The sequence below is a fragment of the Acanthaster planci genome, linkage group LG06, assembly GCF_054643075.1.
Source record: "Acanthaster planci isolate LZ-2023a linkage group LG06, COTS_SCS, whole genome shotgun sequence".
In the NCBI taxonomy this organism is placed as follows: Eukaryota; Metazoa; Echinodermata; class Asteroidea; order Valvatida; family Acanthasteridae; genus Acanthaster; species Acanthaster planci.
In genome coordinates, this window is record NC_141782.1 from 12,185,518 (window position 1) to 12,205,208 (window position 19,691).

Below are 19,691 nucleotides of genomic sequence, written 5' to 3' on the forward strand. Positions count from 1 at the left end.
ATCTCCAATCGACACCATGATGTCCACAAAGAATATTTATTCATCCACAGACATGGATCTGAAGAGAACACACCATTTACTGTTTACAAAGTGTAATTTTCACGGAACTTAAAATACTCTGAGCCGAGTCCGTTTCAAAGCACTCGCAAAATGTCCATGACAATGAAAACGTGAAAGGAAACAGTTGTGGCAAATACTTCGGAAAGATTGTACACATGACAGTAAATGTTACCTAATGTTTGAAAAAAACGCTGTTGTGCATAGAATTACCCTGCTTTCAAGATACCTTGCAATACATCTGATTGTAAGTAATGTTTTTAGTAACTCTCATGTACCCAAAACATAAACTATGCCTTCAGTTCATGAATATAAAAGCCAGTAATAAATCTATAAACTCCATCTGTTGATTTTACTTTGCATAAATGAACAGACTTCTTGAAGAAAAACCCAACTAGTTTGAACTGTCTGACTAGTAACATCCATGCAATTAACATTAATCACATTTTAATCATAGTACTCACACTTTAGTAAATATCTGAATTGTGTTGAAAAGTATAACCAATATCATAGAATTACATGAACAGAGAGCTTAGCACCATTAAAGAGCTACTTCATAAACTTAGCACCAATGGACAGCTACAAATCACATCAGAAAGAATATCCAAATAGCCAATTAAGGCCTCTGGTGATTGGTAAGTAGACAATAATTTATCAAGATAATACGTCAATTTCAATATATTTTAAAGCATGATTGTTTAACACTATTTCATCTTTTACAATCTGTCCTGCGTTCCCAACCTGGCAAACCTGATTTACTGCTGTGGCTTGTTTCCCATTTTCATCCTCTGAACAGGGGGACTATTTTCTTTGTCTGTGTCTTTCAGCAAGTGGTCAAATAATAATATTTGGAGAAGCTGGAATAACATCAAGTATCTGTTCAATGCCGAATGCCAAACATTTTCACCTGTTTTACAGAGAATCACAGAGGAATGACCTGGTCTTCAAGAAATACTTGACTGTTTGATTGCATTTAGTAGACTGTTTGATTGCATTTAGTAGACTGTTGGTAGCAGAAGACATAATCTGCACGGTAACTGTTCAACACGTGACAGCTCATCCTATTTGGGGCCCACTGCTCTCTTTGCATGGCAGGCTAACTGCCACAAGTAAAGTCACTGGTTCCCAGCATTTTGACTGGTATAGAAATTTGCCAAACCATTTTGTTTTTCTGCTAAAAAAGCTAAATGACATCCGGTGCTTGACCCCAAGGACCAGAGTCTGGATGGTCAATACAATCTGGAATGTTCTAATCGTGCTTATTTCTTGATGTTGTCAGATACTGTAGTGTTTTTAAATCACATTCTCCTGCACCATTAGCCCCCTCCACGTGTCTAAGCCCTTTTAAAGAAAACAGTCACGAATCAACATCACCATCAGGAAGAGTCAATTTTATGACCGTCAAATTTTGAAAGGTGTTTACCAGATTTTAAGAGCTCTTTTTGCAGTGATAAACAGCACTTAGTCTCTAGAAGTTGGAATATTTTCCATAAATGTTCTGCAATTCTGAATCAGTGATCTGATTCACAACCATCTATTTACAAAGGCAGATCCAGAACCTATTTTGGGGGGGGGCAAACATTTGGGGGTCCAAAAACTTTGAAAATTTTTTCATGTAGATTTCATGGCCTTTCTGAGTGGTGAGGCTAACTTCTGTCATTCAGATATCACATTTGTATAACAACAGCTGACAAAACAGTACATTAAAAAGTGAAAAACAAAATAATCCAAATGTGTACATTTGAAAGATGGTCACCATGTGACCACACGCTAACCATCACTCACTATCCATTGCGTCAAATAGCTGTGACATTTACAGGAGCTGTATTTCAACAATTACCAGTAAAGGCGTACAGAAAATGGGAGTACAGTTACTTGAATAGCGTCTAATTACACTCAAATAGTGGAGTCAACTCTTTAATGCAATTATGGTTGTTACTGAAGAAGCATGTATCTGGTTTGTGAGTGACTTCGTCACACATGCGGATGCACCACTGATTTGCAGGCTCCCATTGGACGAACACTAAAGTTGCGTGTTAACTTCCGGCTCCAATGCAACTTAAAGTGCAGAGGGTGTGGTTGAGACTGAAGTGACGTCACACTTCCGAACCGGATAGGCTTGAATGCTGTTTGGCCACCAACAACTCTAAGGCATTCTGGGCTGGGAACCTTATTGATTTCTCATAAATCCTCCACTGCAAGAAACCAATGGCATATATTTCAACTCTAAAGGGAGCAACATCGCCCACCTAGGCAATATTGCTCAGCCTCCTTCAATCTTGCCGAAATGCAAATCTACAAGGAGTTTGGCTGTGATTGGCATTAGATTTATGTCTACCTCACTCTGTATTTTCCCACAAACCACATTATGATCTGCTGAATTTCTTCAGTTGTTTGCAAGAAGAAACAAAAACACCAAAAAAAAACATGCTGGGAACATCTTTAAGTCTCGACAGTACAATTAACCAATGAGGTGCATTAAACTAAGAGCAGCGTATCCTACATACATGTGATTGTCTTTACTATGGTACGAGCATACAGAACTATGCAAACCTGGTCGAGGTAGAACGTTCATGGGGACTTCTTAATAATGTGACAGCTCCAGTGGCAAATACACTGTGCCCTTGTTCACCAAAGGGTTGGAATTTGCAAATAAAACCAGTCGACATCCTTTGCATTGAAGATGTCCTCAGCAATGTCATTGCAAGATTTACAGGGTGAGAATGAATTTTAAGATAGGTTCAAGCGTCTTGGAGGAAACTTGCAGAGAATTTTGTACAAAGAAACAAAAGAAAAGAGAAGAAATGGAAGGATAAGCCGATACAAACACAATGGATGACTGTGCTCAACCTGATCACCAACATGGAAAGGTAAATACACGTACATGGAAACCACTGAAAATTGGAAAATATAATTAAAATGAAATAATCCATTACGTAACCACAAGTTACGGCATCTGATACTTAAAACATGTTGGACTGGCAATGGCAGCTTGCTACAGATTGGCGGTATTAATTCTAATCTCAAATTTTTTCTCTCTAAGTGAACCATATTTGAGGTGAAGGATCTACAAAACATAGGATAATTAACGAATAATACTGTTGTCTGAAGCAAATAATACTGAGCTCTCTCATGGCAAAATGCCTTCAGGAATCCACATAGACTGTTATTGAAAAACAATTCAGACATTCATTGATGGTTGGTGATAAAGCTCACCTGCAAAGTAACTGGGTCACATTGATTTTTAATTTCAGGAGGGCTGATTCGCATCTTTGTGCTTTAAACAAAAGCAAGGCAAATTGATGTATAGTTTATTTCAAATGCAGTATAAGACTACATTATTGCTGGGATTATTACATTAAAAGTAGGGAACTTATTAAATTAAAGAATCTCATTGCAGGGCAACTATTAAATTGAATTTAACAGAAAGCCAAGCTTCTGAGTTGGCCTATTAATCACTATAGAGAACTTAACTGATAAAATTAAAAATCCAAAATGCACTTAGGGCTCCAGCGATGAGGCACTGTGTGCCAATTCACAATCATTCTAGAATCATTTCAGATTTTGTATTTTGATGGAAAATCCTCCAAAACCCAAAGGCTGCTTGGGTTGTTTTTTGTGATAGTTTTTCCACCTTCCAACTACAGTTTGTTACAAAAATACACAACCATCTCACCTAAAATAGCAATTCAATATCTAAAATAAAGTTTTACAACAGGGTGATACTATTTATAGAACTGGATACAAACCTTTTCCATGAAGAAAAAAAGAATCACTTATACTATAGATGCATTTGTACAGCTATTTAAACAAATAATTGAAAAATAAGTTGTCTTACTGTCAGGTGTAAGGTGCAAAAATACTTAACAGCTGTAAGACTATAAAATATCCCACTGAAAAAGCTGGAACTAGATTTCATCTCAAAAAACCTGACAAATACCGTGAAGGAATATCTAGATACAAGTGCAATAATTTTCAGGCGGCTTTATCATTATTTGAAAGCTCTTTCATACATAATGTACTAATCACTTCATCATTTCACACACAATTTAAATAAACCATAATCATAATTTTTAAAAAATAACAACAGTAATAGCACCTAATGTACATCGGCAAACACCAATAAATAAGGAGACCCTGCTTTACACGAATACCTGTACAGACACCTTGAGTGTGCCCAAAAAAAAGGAAGGCACGATTTTGTTGCCATGGTAACACAGAGTTGCACTGCTAAAGCCCAAACACTTGTAGGGTGCAGAAAAACAGATCCAGGTTTGTGTTGCTTAGTTTTGGCGTTACCAAGGAACTTCTTAATTAGATACCACCAATTTGTGCGGTGCTGCTGAGATCAAACAGATTTCTCCCTCCTGTTCACTATTTACTGACAAACCTTCTAAAATTTGCGGTCCGCGTCGTAATGAACACCGTTCTGTTACCACAGCACAAATTGCAGTTCAGTCACCAGATGGCAAATGCTTAGCCATTACCAATGCAAGCAGACTGCTCAATAATGCAGAATACTGTGTCAAGCATTTTCTGAAAAAAAAATTGCATAAAATCTCTGCACGAAGATATGTTAGCCCTCTAGCAATGACTCTTCACAACCCCGCATATTTCACAGAAGAAAAACATAAGACCTGCAAATAGGCATCACCAACCTAACCATAACCAATCGCATGTTATAAGTCACAAGTATTGACGGTAATGTATTTCCGACTTCAGCAGCTGGCCTATGAGCCATCAAAAAAATCAATCCCTAAGTAGGCCTATACAATTAATCACTTCTTACAAAGTCTTGCAAGTGTTCCACCACAATCCATGTCGATGTTGGTTTTGCTGATGACAGATCTTAGCAAATGGGTAATGAGACAGTGCTGTAGACCTCAGCTTTAATAATCTGACTCATTCCTTTACGTTCTTGTTTTTGTATCCGTCAAATGGGAACCAATGATTTTCATTTCTATCGTGTCTTTTTTCCCTTTCAGAAAAAACAGGTGGAAGTCCACTTAAGAAAAATAAAAACATTTGTGTAAACAGTCTACTTCCTACTTCATCTTGTATTTCACAAAGTGGATGTACATTGAGAAACGGTAAAACAGGGTTTTCTGCAAAACAATTTCCTGGACAAATTCAACTCACAAAAAACCTCATACTCATGCTGAATACTAGCAAATGACAAGCTGTATGGGGAATCTGTTCAATGATATTGATTTGTCTTTGCACTGGGGATGTCAATTTTATAATAGGATATGCCCTAAGAATTTGTTCGATAGACCATGTTTTATCTTTTTTACACACACCACACAAGGTTTCCTCCAAAGCGAACAAAAAAAAATTTCATTTCAAAAGGGGAACTCTTGTAAGTTCTGCTCTGTTTCCAAATGAAATGGAAAAAAACAGTCATTGATCCTTCACAAGCAAGATAAATTCAAACATAACACAAGTATTGTTTATGAAGTATTGTGCATATACTGCTCACTAATGTTATATGTAAGTACAATTTTCTGTACTAGAACATATTCTCAAGAAATTCACATGACAATGGTGCCTCAAGGTACTTTCCAACATTTGAAGTTTGTATCCATGAGAGGGCGCTAAACTGGTTGCCAATCAACACATCTTTTGAATGCACGTCTTGAATCACATCAGCTGGTGAAAAACAATTATTCACATGCATGAAAGTTTTCACTGGTTGCATAATCGTTCGGAATTCAAGACTCAGAAACCCTTCAAGCCAAACAGAACTGGGCAATGCCAATCATTCCGGGATATCATCAACTGCCATTTTGTGTAGTTCAATGACAGTTCTGACATCAAAATGTCGATTTTTTATTCTTCAGAGATTGTGTGACAAATGCTCCTGCGTGGTAACGCGTCAAAATCATGCTGGCTGACTACGCTTCTGTTGAGCAGAAGGAATTTGCCACAAACATCTCAGGGAAGAGGTGGGGGGGGGGTCGCAGTGAATGTGGACTGGAGGATTTCATGACTTGTTGACAAACACTTGCAGCATATTGATAATCACCACCTTCCTGTCACAGTCAACTGCATATTTTTTTTTCTGTCGGTACTGGTCCAAAGAGGAGGCCTCCTGGCACTGTCAATAACTGAGACTGTCGTCCAGTCATCAGGCACTGTGCTTACAGGAATAACAGCATTTGGGCCCGTAGAAGTTGTGTTCGCACATGCCGTGTTGGGGTACGAGGTAGCACCAGTTGTAATTGTCCACGCAGGCTGGCATAATGGAATTTAGGAACAAATAATATGTGTTACTCGAAGTCATAAACTGGCACGCATTGGATGAATACATCCATTTCAACAGTGTTGTATTCGAGTCGATCATGAGTCCGTTTACAAGTCCAGTCACAAGTCCAGTCACAAGTCCAGTCACAAGGCCAGTCATAAGTGACAGGGTGAGCAATGACAAAAGAATGCTTTTGGTCACAGCTCATTTGAATAGCTTGTGAATCGGCTTAAGACTGAATGACTTGTGATGGACTTGCAGGGACTTGTGATGGACTTGAATACAACACTGCATTTCAACAATCATCTCTGGCAATACTGACTGTATTCCTGTGATGGTTTTCGTTTAGGTATGACGCTATCCAGAATATCTCTCCAAAGTTCACACAGGTTTAGTACTGAACTGTTTCAATTCTGCCTTGATGGCCTCAACTTGAGACGTTTCTGATCAAATGAGGATTAGAAGTTTGTGAGAGCAACTATTGAGGAAACTGGATTTTAAGTATCCATCTCAACTTGAGGAAGACACCACTACCAGGTTGGTAAGAAATGTGCCACTTGAGTACTCAGCACATGCACAGAGAGTACGGAGACCATACCTTCAAAATGGTCACACTTTATCAAGCATCCCACACCAAACCTGCATTGACCCGTGTATACAAAGTGAGCTCCCACCAAGAGATCATCATTACTATTTAAAAGCTCACCAGTTCTTGTACCTGCATGGAATAGAAAATTACTGAAGGAAATATAACAAATTACCAGCTTGGGCACACGGCTCTGGGTTACACGTCTCAGTCTCGCTTGGTTTGTTCCTGCCGTTGCAGTTTGATGCCGCAGTACGTCGCCTTGTGGTATAGCAGTGTACCCTGCGGGTCCTCGTACCTCCTCCACATGTCTTGGTGCACTGAAACGCATGCACACACAAAAACTCTCAATTGATTTCTTCAAGAGGAGAACCAAAACAGCAACAAAAAAAAACCTCAGCACTCGATACATGCATGCGGCTTGGAATCTAGCCAATTCCACCATCCCTGTAGTGGGTTTAGATTGGGTTTCAACATACTTGTTTGGCTTTACCAAAGAGGACAGATGTACACAGGAACAAGATCTTTTTTCTATCCGTGCTGGCCAGTCTTTTGCTCAACGTTGTCTTCTGTTGTAAATGCCTGTACCCCATTTTAAGATCTGTTGCCTGATCTACAGGTCTATTGCTTGGTCTAAGGGTCCATTGCTTGGTCTACAGGTCTATTGCTTGGTCTAAGGGTCCATTGCTTGGTCTACGGGTCTATTGCCTGGTCTACGGGTCCATTGCTTGGTCTACGGGTCTATTGCTTGGTCTAAGGGTCCATTGCTTGGTCTACGGGTCTATTGCTTGGTCTACGGGTCCATTGCCTGGTCTACGGGTCCATTGCTTGGTCTACGGGTCTATTGCTTGGTCTACGGGTCTATTGCTTGGTCTACGGGTCTATTGCTTGGTCTACGGGTCTATTGCTTGGTCTACGGGTCCATTGCTCGGTCTACGGGTCTATTGCTTGGTCTATGGGTCCATTGCTCGGTCTACAGGTCCATTGCCTGGTCTACGGGTCCATTTCTTGGTCTACGAGTCTACTGCTTGGTGTACAGGTTTATTGCCTGGTCTACACGTCTATTGCCTGGTCTACGGGTCTATTGCTTGGTCTAAGGGTCCATTGCTTGGTCTACGGGTCAACTGCTATTGCTCAGTCTATGTATATAGCAGGAAAATAGGAAGAATCAGGCCTTATCCTCTGTGGTATTGTTTTACACAGAACTGTGAGCGAGCACTCGACACACAGGCTGCATTTGAGCATGTAACCCAAGTATATTCCTGAGTGCATGAAGGGAAAGAATTCGACCTTTGCGCAAATGAGAGAGCATGTGCTTGTGATCAGACCGGGAGGATACCCTTGATTATTTCAGGATGGTAGAAAGGTAGACACTGACCGCTCATGTGATATGCCCCCCCCCATCTTCCTTTGATTTAGAGTATCAACAATAATGTGTGACCACAGCCACAGTGTCTATTCACGCATCTGTGGATATTTTATAAGTTAACCGTAATCAGCCATCATGCTCAAAGTGAAGTGTCGGTCATTCTCAGATTCTTCATTCGGGAGATGGGCTACATCAATATAACTTGGCTAAGGATAACATCAATGCCTACTGAAGCCATTAATTAGCAGTCACAGCCACTTTCCATAGATATGTACACTAGAGCCAGCCGCAGCCATCTGAGGCTGCCTACTGAGACCAACTTGAGCAGGCAGTCCACCCACCTCCGACCAGGCCATAGCCCGCCACTCAGCTGACCTCTGCGCGCCCTGGGACTGGCACACCCCCCTGTGGCAGGGCTTGGTCGTGGCCAGGTTGGGCCGCTCCAGGCTGGCACACTCGCTGTCCTCTAGCTCCCGGTACTGACCCTGTCTGTCTAGGTAGCTGCAGCGAATCAGGCGGGAGCGCCGTCCCATGCCACAGGTCACCGAACACTGTAACAGATGAAGCCAACAATATAAGCAAGTCAGGTACTGTGCCTGGGCCGTTGCCTTGTTGAGGGGACAACTCCTTTTGTTAGGAAAAGTCAAGACTGAGTTGGGACAACAATTAGTCCCCAAGACATTTTGGTCCCCACAACATCTTCATTTTAACACATTCCCCACAACTACAGAAAAAGTATAACTGACTTTTGTTTTTAAAGTTCAACGTAAATAGAAACAGGACAAAACACCTGACAAAGTTTGAACTAAACAGAGCAACATTGATGTTAATGTTATACCATGGTATTACATAAATACGCTCACGATTTTCACACTCTATTGATTTAGAACTCTTTGTGAAATTTATTTCAGAAGTTCCTGTATGAACCCAAAAGGGCATATCACTTATGAACCCAAGGCACATAATACTAGCCATAGTGGAGACTCTTTTAAACTTAGCACAGTCAAAATAAATGCTATGCCCAAGATAAGGCAATCGACACCACCATTTGCCTAATTGAGGTACGGCAGACACAACAGGAGGGTGCTATTTGGTTTGGGTAAAATCTTTAGAGTTTTTACTCCAAATTTACCCACTTCAAATAAATCCCTCCTATTGCGTCTGACATGCTTCAAAATTGCTAATATGTGCCTGTCGATAAGAACAAATACATTAAGATGTCCGGTGACGTCCAAAACAATCCTGTCATTCTCAAAATAACTTCTTGCAATGATTACTTCCACTCAGACTTAAGTTTTAACTAAGCGATAATACCATGGTACATGTATGAAAACATATATTCTCTGATGTGGTCCATGTGTTCTGTACACCTCTGAGGACAAGCATCACTCATACTGTTGTCTTGGACACCATTAGCCCCTCCCGGTGTCAAAACAGCCATGGGCCACATCGCAGCAGACGGTTATATAACATGTATCTACAATGTTTCGATTTTAATGATCAAAGCCCAACTGCAGTAAAGCACTGTCATCAATGATCACACAGAGAAGACACCTGTTAACAAGACACATGAGGATAGTAAGGATGTGTGTCAGTGAGCACAGAACACTTTCCAAGCCACACAATCATTGCGACTAGGACAACCATCACGACATCTGGTAGCAACATCTACATGTAACACAAAATGATCTGAAATGAATGAACAACTGCCAACAATTTCAAGCCAGGCCACGGGGAGGGGGGGTGTTAGGAGGCATTTCGGGATGTCGATAGAGACACCCAGTCTTGGTGGCAACCTTAAATCTTACATGGTGAAATGTTACAGTGAGAGTTTAATGAACTGAACGGGCAAATGGGAATGTGCAATCCCAATAGGTCTCTTTAGACCCAACATTCTACGGCACCTTCCCATGGTAAACTTTCCACAATTTATGAGGAAGTCTTCAAAAGAAATTACCAATACCCAAGTGCATAAGGACAGAAGCAGTGCTCTTCTAATTCCCAAACCCAAATTCCCAAGCACAGCATCACTGCCTGCTTATGAATATAATCATACTGAGTAACTCAAAGAAGAACTGACATTAATGGTAGCATTGTTTTAGGACCTTTCTGTGTTCAGATTTTGGGGGGGTTCATTTCAATTTGGCAAGAAGCAACGGCAGAACATACAATGTGAACATAAAGGGGCTACAGCTGAAAAAAACAAGGAATGACTCTATGCAAAGTGTTCACAAAAAGTCTCAACAAAAACAGCAAACATGCTAGGCAAGAAAACCAAACATCAAAACAAGGTGAAGGGTGCACAGTTACTCTATGGCTGTAAAGATCAGTGGTATGGAGTAAGGCTTGATCATATTTCAAGCGAATGCAGAGTGGATTTGATGTCACCTAACAATCAGGGCAAAATAGTTCCAACTCTTGTCATTTTTCCCAGCAGGAGTAGGTATCATTACACCATACGTGACAAAAAGTCCAGGGGAACCGACATTCGCATGAAACATGAACCAACCTATACAGAAATGCAAGCCAACTGCATGTGACATCGTGCATGTAATTGTGAAAACACACACACAACAAAAGGAGCGAAAGAAAATAATGCAAACCTCGCTCCAAGCAGATATGTACCACTGCACTTTCCGGGGGCAAGCTTTAAGGTTGCAAGTTTTTCGCAGCGGGGGCTGCTCCCCACCGCACATGGCCACTGGCTTCACTTTGGGACTCCCACTACTGTCGACGCTCTGACACACCACCGTGCGAGTCATGAAACCGGTGTCGCACGACACCGAGCACTGTGCGTATAATGATAACAACAACAGGTGGCAAATCAAAGAGGTAGAGAAGGGCAAGGAACCAAAACAAAATTGTAACAGCAGATCTGGGTGTCAGCAAACAGGAAGGTCAACTGAAAGTCAAGTTGGGGAATTCAAAGTAAAGATGCACGAATCCTCAGGTGTGTCCCAGAGCTCGTAGCCATCTTAAGCATACGGGAGACTCTATTTGTGAGCACCTATGATGTCTTTGGTTCTATTCACAGTTCCTCCCCATTTTGATGAAAGGACAGGCACGTCAATTAAATGAGAACAACGGTTCAAGACGATCACAAAAGATGTTTCTTCCATTTTGTGAATGTAAAAGTACATTTTTCAAGAACAGTCAACAAACAAAAATCTTCACTTGATTCTTAGACAGCTAAACTTTTCCGCCAGTAATTACAACAATTGAAAAGTTAACAAGCTCAAAATAATTAGCAAAGATATATGTGACTTGCTCTAGAAAAATGGGTAATAAGTCGCCAGATTCAAGTTATGAGTTTTAATATGGCTGTAGTGCGCTGCGTTCCGGAGATATATAGAAATTTGTATATCCACATTTCCGGATTCAAGAAAAGCACTTTTCAAGAAAAAGATCATTAAGTGTAACACTTGGAAACACAATGATATGTAGGATTTCCTACTGAATGATCAATTTTTCATCTTTATCCATCAGTTTTCATGTTTGTAGTCACAAATTCTGAAAATATGAATATTAGAGAAGCTGTTCAAGGAAAAATCACGAAATCACATTTTTGAAGAAATTTTGCCCTTTCCAAATAAAACAGGCCTTGCATGTTTTGGCATTACACAACTTAAAACCCTTTTTTGCAGAGCCGGTCACCTGTCACTTCATAAAAACAAAAATCTGAGCTGGCCTGATATTCAGCTCTCCTGGACTTCCATGTTTTGCCGTACGGAAAGGGCACACATGTTTGCAGCAACGGAAGTGTTAACGATGCTGGTGAAAACTTAAATCTCAGTTGACCTACTTTAATGCCTTTCCATGAAGTGAGGATTTGTGTGCATTGAAGACGTAGTCTTGTTTGTGTCCATTCCAGAACATTTTGAATGAAATCACTTTAATTAATACATTAAATTCTTGCTTGTGGAAGAATGCCAAAAGGGTTATGAATAATGTTTTGAAAGTAAAATGGTGCAGACCAATTTAAACAAATTTGCCCAAAAAATGTATGAAATATTTTGGACATGCCCATCCTTTCAAGAAAACAGTGATGAGTTCTGACATCAAAATATTCACAACAGCCAAACTGGTACCCTGCTTAATCACTCTGCATGAGGAATAGTTGGCATCGGTGTACAGATACTATCAAACAGAATTCACTTTTGTGATGGGAGACGAATTCAGAAGGTTCTACGTGCACCTCGTCCTGCCATGTGAAGTACCAGTCTTTACAAGGTTCACAAATACATTCCTGCCTGTAATTAGGAGGGCAGGTAATTACATGCAGAGAAATAAATACAGAAAATGGGACATGTTTGAAAGTGGTTTCTCCAAGGCAAATACTTGTTGGTCACAATATTGTGGATCATTCACTCCTGGTATTCAGAAAACACAAACAAGAAAAACAGTCTGAAAGTGTGTTGTAGTCAAGTCCTTCGTCAAGTGAACTAACAAAATAATACAAGGTAGTGTAGCAGAAATCATGCTTGAAACACAAGACAGTAAAATGGCATTCAACTACCTTTAATTATGAAACGGACTCTGTGAGTACAACAAATAAACCTAAAATGCCCAAAGTATTCGCAAAAGGACTCAAACTCCAGTCAAGGTAAGGTTAGCTTTCTTTTGGAAGTATTTGTGTATTTCTGATATACTCATGTCATCTGTGTTCCAAACCAACTGTATTCCTTAGCACATGCAATTAAAACAACTCCGCCAACACTGCCCAGACACTTGGGCTCCATCCTACCTCACCTTGAATGTATGATTCAGATTATTTAGAGACTCAGAGACAAACTTGCCTACAACACTGGTCTAAAAAAGAGTCAAATGTTAACAATGCTTCTGTCTATCACTCCAATTCTACTTGACTGGAGGGTTGTAAAGTAGGCCGATAGTACAGTTTACTGGCTAATCGCTTCTTTGATCGAGGGATGGCATAGTCAAGAGAAATGAATCATGAAAATGAACTTCCCACAGGAAAGCAACACTGCATGCAGTAATGCTACTGAGATGGGAAGCTGATATGGAACCAATTGTTTAAATGCTACTGTTTGCACACAGGGACGGAGTACCTGCTAACTTAAATGCACCTTGTCAACAAAAAAAAATAGGTTTTCGATTCATTTTCATTTTGATGAAGAATTCGGTGGACAGAATTTGTATGTAAAGCACAGGAAGCCAGAAGTAATTGTTTAGTCAGTTTGGATACCTTTCAATCTTAAAGGGCTTATATTTAATTGACTTCAAAGCTGAGTAGGAAATTGGCTTTATAAGGTACAAGTGGTTATTATATAACTAAGATGCAGGATTTTTTTCAATTAGGAAAATGACCATTTATTATCAAGAAAAACATGTTATTAAAATGTTTGGACAGCAATCAAGACCAACTTCATACTTTGTTTCTCAAATCTCATTTTGAATCCACGGCTGGATCAATCCTCAGGGTCAAGTCCTGATTTGAGTCTAGCGTCCCTCTGATTAGGGGTGCAGTCCATGCCATAACTCATGCCAGTTAAGCCGGAGTCCAAGTCATATTTTAAAATACTCACTGTGAACTATTAATTTCCGTTGAAAAATCTGCCAGTCTTCTTCATCAACCCTTGCCTTTGAATTCTCAAAGGAAGAATTCCTCATGAAAAGGAAAAGGCCATGCTGTCACTGTTCACTGGTTCTCAAACTCAAAGCAGTGACTTGATTCTGACTCAATCTGGACTCGCATCAATCACTCTTAAATCACACAGCAGGCAAAGGGATAAAAACAAAAACCATCTTCTGTAACACATGCTATCATTCCCCTCAAATTCTGGAAAATATTTTGAAAGGGTTTCATCTCTCAGACACAACACATGCTCTTTATGCAAGTGACGGGGTTGTTCAACAGGCTGACTTACGTCGGACCAGGTGCCAGGAATCCAGCGGGCCGGGCAGTCCTGCATGTTGCAGTTCCGTCGCTTGCGGGGCTTGGGGCCGGTGCAGTAGGTCTCCTTGACGCTCTTGTCCACCTCCTCCCTCATCCGCCTCATGCACTTGACACGGCGCTTCTGCCGGCCAGTGCCACACGAACGGCTGCACTCCCCCCATTCCCACACCTCCCACCTGCAGAATAATCATTGATACCCTTAATAATTGCTACCTTAGGGAAACGTTCTCATATACCTGCACAAAAACAGTGATGCCCTTGAACTCTAAAATGACAAAAACCTTACCCAACCCAATCAAATCTTTTTGTATGACTCTAAGCTATCAAACTATCCTTCAGAACTGAAAAAAATATGAGTTTCTGCTGGTATCAAAAACCAAAAGGGAAGATACTCAACTATCTCCCTAAAATCAAATGTCTTTCTAAAGGTTTATTACTTACTAAAAAGTTTCTCCCAAACAGCACATAATGTAATAGGAATAACAGACAGTTTTCGATCCTATGATTGGGAATTACAAAGACCACATGCCATGAAACCCCTCCAAACCAAAGAAGACCACTGAAAATGTACATGTAACACCTTCTGATGTCATAAGGCTCAAGGGAAAATGGACCAAACTCGTTCTTTAGTAAGGAGCAAAAAATCCTTAAATGCAGCAGTTGATTTTGGACATACTTGTAGCTTTCAGTAGAGAGGGTATAAGGCCCCCCCCAAAAAAAAGTCTCTGGTTTCTGGTCACCGCGCGCATTGCCGTAGATCTGCATGTCGGCAAACTAAAGAATTTTTTTATTTTGCATAAAACGATTTCCAAAAGCCGACAAACTTTCGGCAGGAATTCTGCTACCGCGCAATTTTAATGTGTTTTCAATGAGTGGGGTGGAGTAATATGTACGGTGAAGGAATCCCCGTAGGTCTCCATACTTTTTAGTCGGGCACTCTTAACAGATGACGTCATTCGTGTATCTTTATACGAAGGCTGTGTCCGAATCAATTGGCTGTGGCTCGATATTGCATGATTCTATAAGAACTGGCTGTGGATGCTACCAAATACTCAGCATAATTCCGACCGTTGCCAACTGATTCGGACCTGGCCCGCGTCTGTGAACCAGACAAACGAAGTGGTCTTACATCCCGCTTACGTATTCAAATTAAAAATGCTTTTAAGCAACAAACCGCGAGGGGCCAGTCTATTTCAGTGTCGGTGAGGCAGTGGCGGTACATACCCATGCGGTGCATGCAGTGGCGATGGACATCTCGTTATGACAATAGATGTAACAACTCATGCATTGTCACTTGCCAAGAACAAAGGCTGATTAGAGTGAGAGGAGATTTTATTTTCTGAGCGGAATTTTTTCCCCGATATTTTATATGCGACTTGTTTCTTATAAGCTAAAACAGAAAACAATGTGCACAGTACAACATTTACCTCATGAGAATTTTATCTTCATTTTGACTCTGGAACTGAACTGTTTTGAATTATTTTTTCATAGGCTTTTTGACGTGCAACTTGTTTCCTCTAAGCTAAAGCAGAAAACAATGTGCAAAGAATGTCACCTCATGAGAATTTCTTTCAAAACCAAAAAGTGGAACTGAACATTTATTTTTCACATGTAATTTTTCCTTGGTTGTGCTACTGTATTTTAACAAGCTCAATGTTGCCAAGATTTGAAGCCTCTTGTTTGAGTGAGATGGCTGAAACCATTGCCTCTTGTCATATTTTATGGTCTTTTTTATTAATTCAAAGTTGCTAATTCACTCTTTTCATAGTAACAAGTATATGTGCATGTACATCGCTTCTAAGGGAAAAAAAGGAGGAAAAAAAAGCTGTGTCACCGCTCCTCTTTTGGCGCATGCCCGTGACCAGAAACCAGAGTTGTTTTTATTTTGGCCTAATGAGAACTTTCTAATATTAAAAATGCCTTGAAACTTGGGGGGGTTGGAGGAACAGATGGGAAGTGCAAGAAGGAACAATTAGTGGCACATTCACAAGAAAATAAAAACTATTTGGCAAGCATGCATTCTTGTACAACCTTTAAGCCTCCATCCCTTCCAAAACAAATTTATCTTCATTTCAAAGTTCAGTATCCTCAATGTAAGTACCCACAAAATATAACACTCAGAGTGCGAATCTCAATCTGAGACATCCCCTAATAACTTTTGAGACAGGATGTTCATGACCGGTTATCTTGGTAACGACTCTCCATCATCACATCGGTATTTTCTATCCACCTTCAGCCTCGTAATGGGGACACTTCTAATTGGCATAGACAGCTGTAATGATGGTAAAATGATGCCTAGTCAGGTGGGTTGGCTGACCACCTTTAATAGGCAAAGGTGAAGAGTGGGTCAATGCAACGGTAGCGTGAGTCAGACCAAAGTCTCTCAGTTACTCCGGGCTGAGTCACAACCAGGCAGGCAGGAAAGCCACCAAAAATCAATCAACGGGCACTTGCCACTCTCTCCTACCTGTGCCTACATGTACATCATCACGGCATGTCAAATGACTTCACGGCATGCTGCTATATGTCGAGAATTACTCAACCCATCAATCATATTTTTCTGTTGCAATTTGGGAGAGAATCCAGGCTACAGTTCACCACTTAGGGGCCGTCAATGAAGCACGTACGCACAAATGCCTACTTTTCATACCCCCCCTCCTCTTCCACGCATGGTGTATACCGTGGCTCCACCCCCCAACCCCAATCCCCATTCGCATATGCATTCCACAGTTCCAGAACACGCTGCCGGTCTTTGTGTCATGAGTAATTTTGCCGTTTACTAATAATGGGCATTGGCATGGGAGGATAAGTGGTGGGAATGGACGGTGGAGGATACGGTGTTTGAATGGTTTTTCCATGCACAGAAGCTGATTCTGGTATTTATTTGTATGAGAAAGGGTATTGATATGATGAAGATTCATTAAAGGCAAAATACATATTGGCTTGAACCCCCCTTGTACACATGGTGTATGCAACGGCACCAGGCTCTCGCCCCCACGTGTACATACTTTATGGCCGACCCCTTAATGTTTGCCTGGATAAGGCCCCTAATCCCCAAGTCAATCTTTGGCATTTTTTGAAGTTAATCACACCCCCTCAGGGTATGCGAACAGCACAGCATGACTTTCATCAGACTCACAGATCTGATTGACCTTAAAAGAAAAAGAAACTTCCATGATTTGCTCAAAACCCTACTTCAATTTCAAAACGGTGGATTCCTGTCTTTCGGGGAGATCAAAAACAAAACCTCAAGATGGTGTTCCTCAATGATGCAAGACAAGACAGAGCAGACGAAGACCCCTGACATGTTTGACCAAGTTCAAGGTTAAGACACTAAAAAGAGCTCAATCTTAAAACATATTTTACTTCTGCATTCAACGACGACGATACAATGCTTAGAGAGTAATACACCTCTGTACGCCTTTCAGAGCAAGGCAATTCACAAGCAAATTTGATACAAAGTAACTCCAGGGGGCTGCATTAATTTTTTTCAGGTGATGACAAATCAATCCCTGATGACTAATACTCGGTAATACTTGCTTGCACAGTGCGGTTATTGTTCAAAAGTGCAGGGAACTATTGGCTTCAACCTCTGAGGTATGTTCCTGCTTGAAACCTTGGCCTCAATTCCCAAAGATCAAACACAAAGCCAAAAAAGAGACAAACCAAGACAAAACAGGACAAAAACCAAAACTGAAAGTAAAAACGTAGCCGAAGCAAATAAATGGCACATTCTTGATACTTCAAATGAAAAGTCCAATCTAATGCAGAGAACTGTTGGGCTTTTGTCCAATACCACGATATTAAGAACATACAACAGGTGTAAGGTAGAATATTTAGCTTTATGTGAAAAGATTAAATAACCATTCATAAATACCCATTGAGAGCTCGTCACGTGGTAAGTCTTAAACAGTTGATAAAGCAACAGCTGTTGATTTTAACCACTTTTCTGACGTCAGATGATGTTAGACTCCTATGAAATCAAGTTGCCTTTCCTTGTATTGGTTAATCATTCATAATCGTCACTTAGGTTTGTGTGATACCACTGTTGAGAGTCCAAAATTCAAACTGCCCTGGCTCATCACATTCTGTGCCACATGCATGCTTATCTCCATATATGTATAAGCACATACCATAATAGGACTACATGTAGATGGGTGTTTGAAAAAATGAAGTCAAATTGTTTGAAATTGATAATGTTTTAAACTTGTTTTGATTTTCTGGCTCAAACTGTATTTATGAATGGAGATAAAGATTGCTGTGGGGTTTGACGTTGATGCCACGTCTCTTACCTAGCAGGGCAAGGCCAGAGGTTGCACGTGAAAATGCCGGTGTTTGGCTTGGCGTCGCTATCACAGAAGGAAGAATCCACCTCTGTCGCGTTATTCCTCAAGCAGGACACTTCCGATGTCATCACACCTGTGCCATGTTAAGAACAGAGCATTTACTGTTGTTTACTTTGGAAGTCATCATCCACTGTGAGTGGGACCAACAGAGGGTGCCATTTTCCTAGCAACAGAGGCTCCTCCAGTAGGAACTGCACTCGGCTGGTTCATGAACGACTGTGAAATGCAAGAATTGCTGTCGCGTCCACTACCAACCAAATGTAGGCCTACACTCCCCACCAACAATGGCTCTTTTTAACCAATGAGGGGGGTGCACTTCTATTTAAGGTAGATAAGCAATACACCTTTCAGAAACAAACTTTTTTATCTAGGAAAATATTAGCATGTTTGCACAATAAGAAAAATGGCAGAACTTTTTCCTCTGATTTTATCAACACTGTGAGCATTCCAACTGACACAGAACAAGGTCCGTGTTTTCTGAGTTCTCAAATGCCATTAGCAGGTTTTCTAACATTGTCAAAATTGTAACTTTTATGTGAGTTTGCTTTCCTTTAAATCTCAACTCTTTTTTTTCCCAACCTCCAGGACATACGAAAATTATTGTGAAAATTTTTTTAGTATTATGAAATATTTTTTAGTATTGTTTTTAAGTCTTATTTCTTTTATATTCAATTCATAATTTCATTTATTGTCAGTTTAGTAATGTCAAATGTGTTGCTCCTTTTTAGCACCATTTCTTTTCAGTTTTTCTAGTTAACATTTTTCTTGTAACTCTTTTCTTTACTTATTTACTTGTTAATACAAAAGTTATTTAATTGCAAGTTCAAATTTGAGCAGAGACTCCCTAGACAGGAACACAGTTTTTTCCTCAATAAATCCTTTGGGTTGTAACTGACATCTTATACTTCAGCTCTGTCCAAATGTCCTCTTTCTGAGAACTTAAACAAATACAAAATATTTTCAAGATGGTAATCTATCAAATGTGTGACTTCCGATAGTTGACACATCACTGCAGTACTAGTTACTCATCAAACTCACACCTGGAGTGACACGTAAATGAGATTTTATTATTGCAGGTTGGCCTTGTCCTTGATGTCAAGAGACGTTTTCTTACTTCAGTCTGCCAGAGTTGTTATGCTATCACTACTAAACTCATGTGAACCTTGACAGTC

General features: G+C 40.3%; 1 protein-coding gene across 3 annotated transcripts in view; it reads right to left on the bottom strand.

Moving 5' to 3' along the window:
* Window positions 1-22: 22 nt before the first annotated feature.
* Window positions 23-19,691, bottom strand: part of LOC110974783 (A disintegrin and metalloproteinase with thrombospondin motifs 16-like) — an 81,449-nt gene continuing 61,780 nt past the window's right edge. For 2 of the 3 annotated variants that reach the window (XM_022226656.2, XM_022226657.2), the window contains 6 exons: window positions 18,466-18,592; window positions 14,145-14,349; window positions 10,860-11,045; window positions 8,598-8,807; window positions 7,063-7,207; window positions 23-6,291 (listed from right to left, as the gene is read on the bottom strand). In XM_022226656.2, coding sequence (XP_022082348.2) covers window positions 6,185-6,291; window positions 7,063-7,207; window positions 8,598-8,807; window positions 10,860-11,045; window positions 14,145-14,349; window positions 18,466-18,592 — 980 coding nt within the window. In that variant the 3' untranslated portion in view covers window positions 23-6,184. The remainder of the gene's footprint in view (window positions 6,292-7,062; window positions 7,208-8,597; window positions 8,808-10,859; window positions 11,046-14,144; window positions 14,350-18,465; window positions 18,593-19,691) is intronic. The other variant, XM_087137667.1, reaches the window with a different exon arrangement.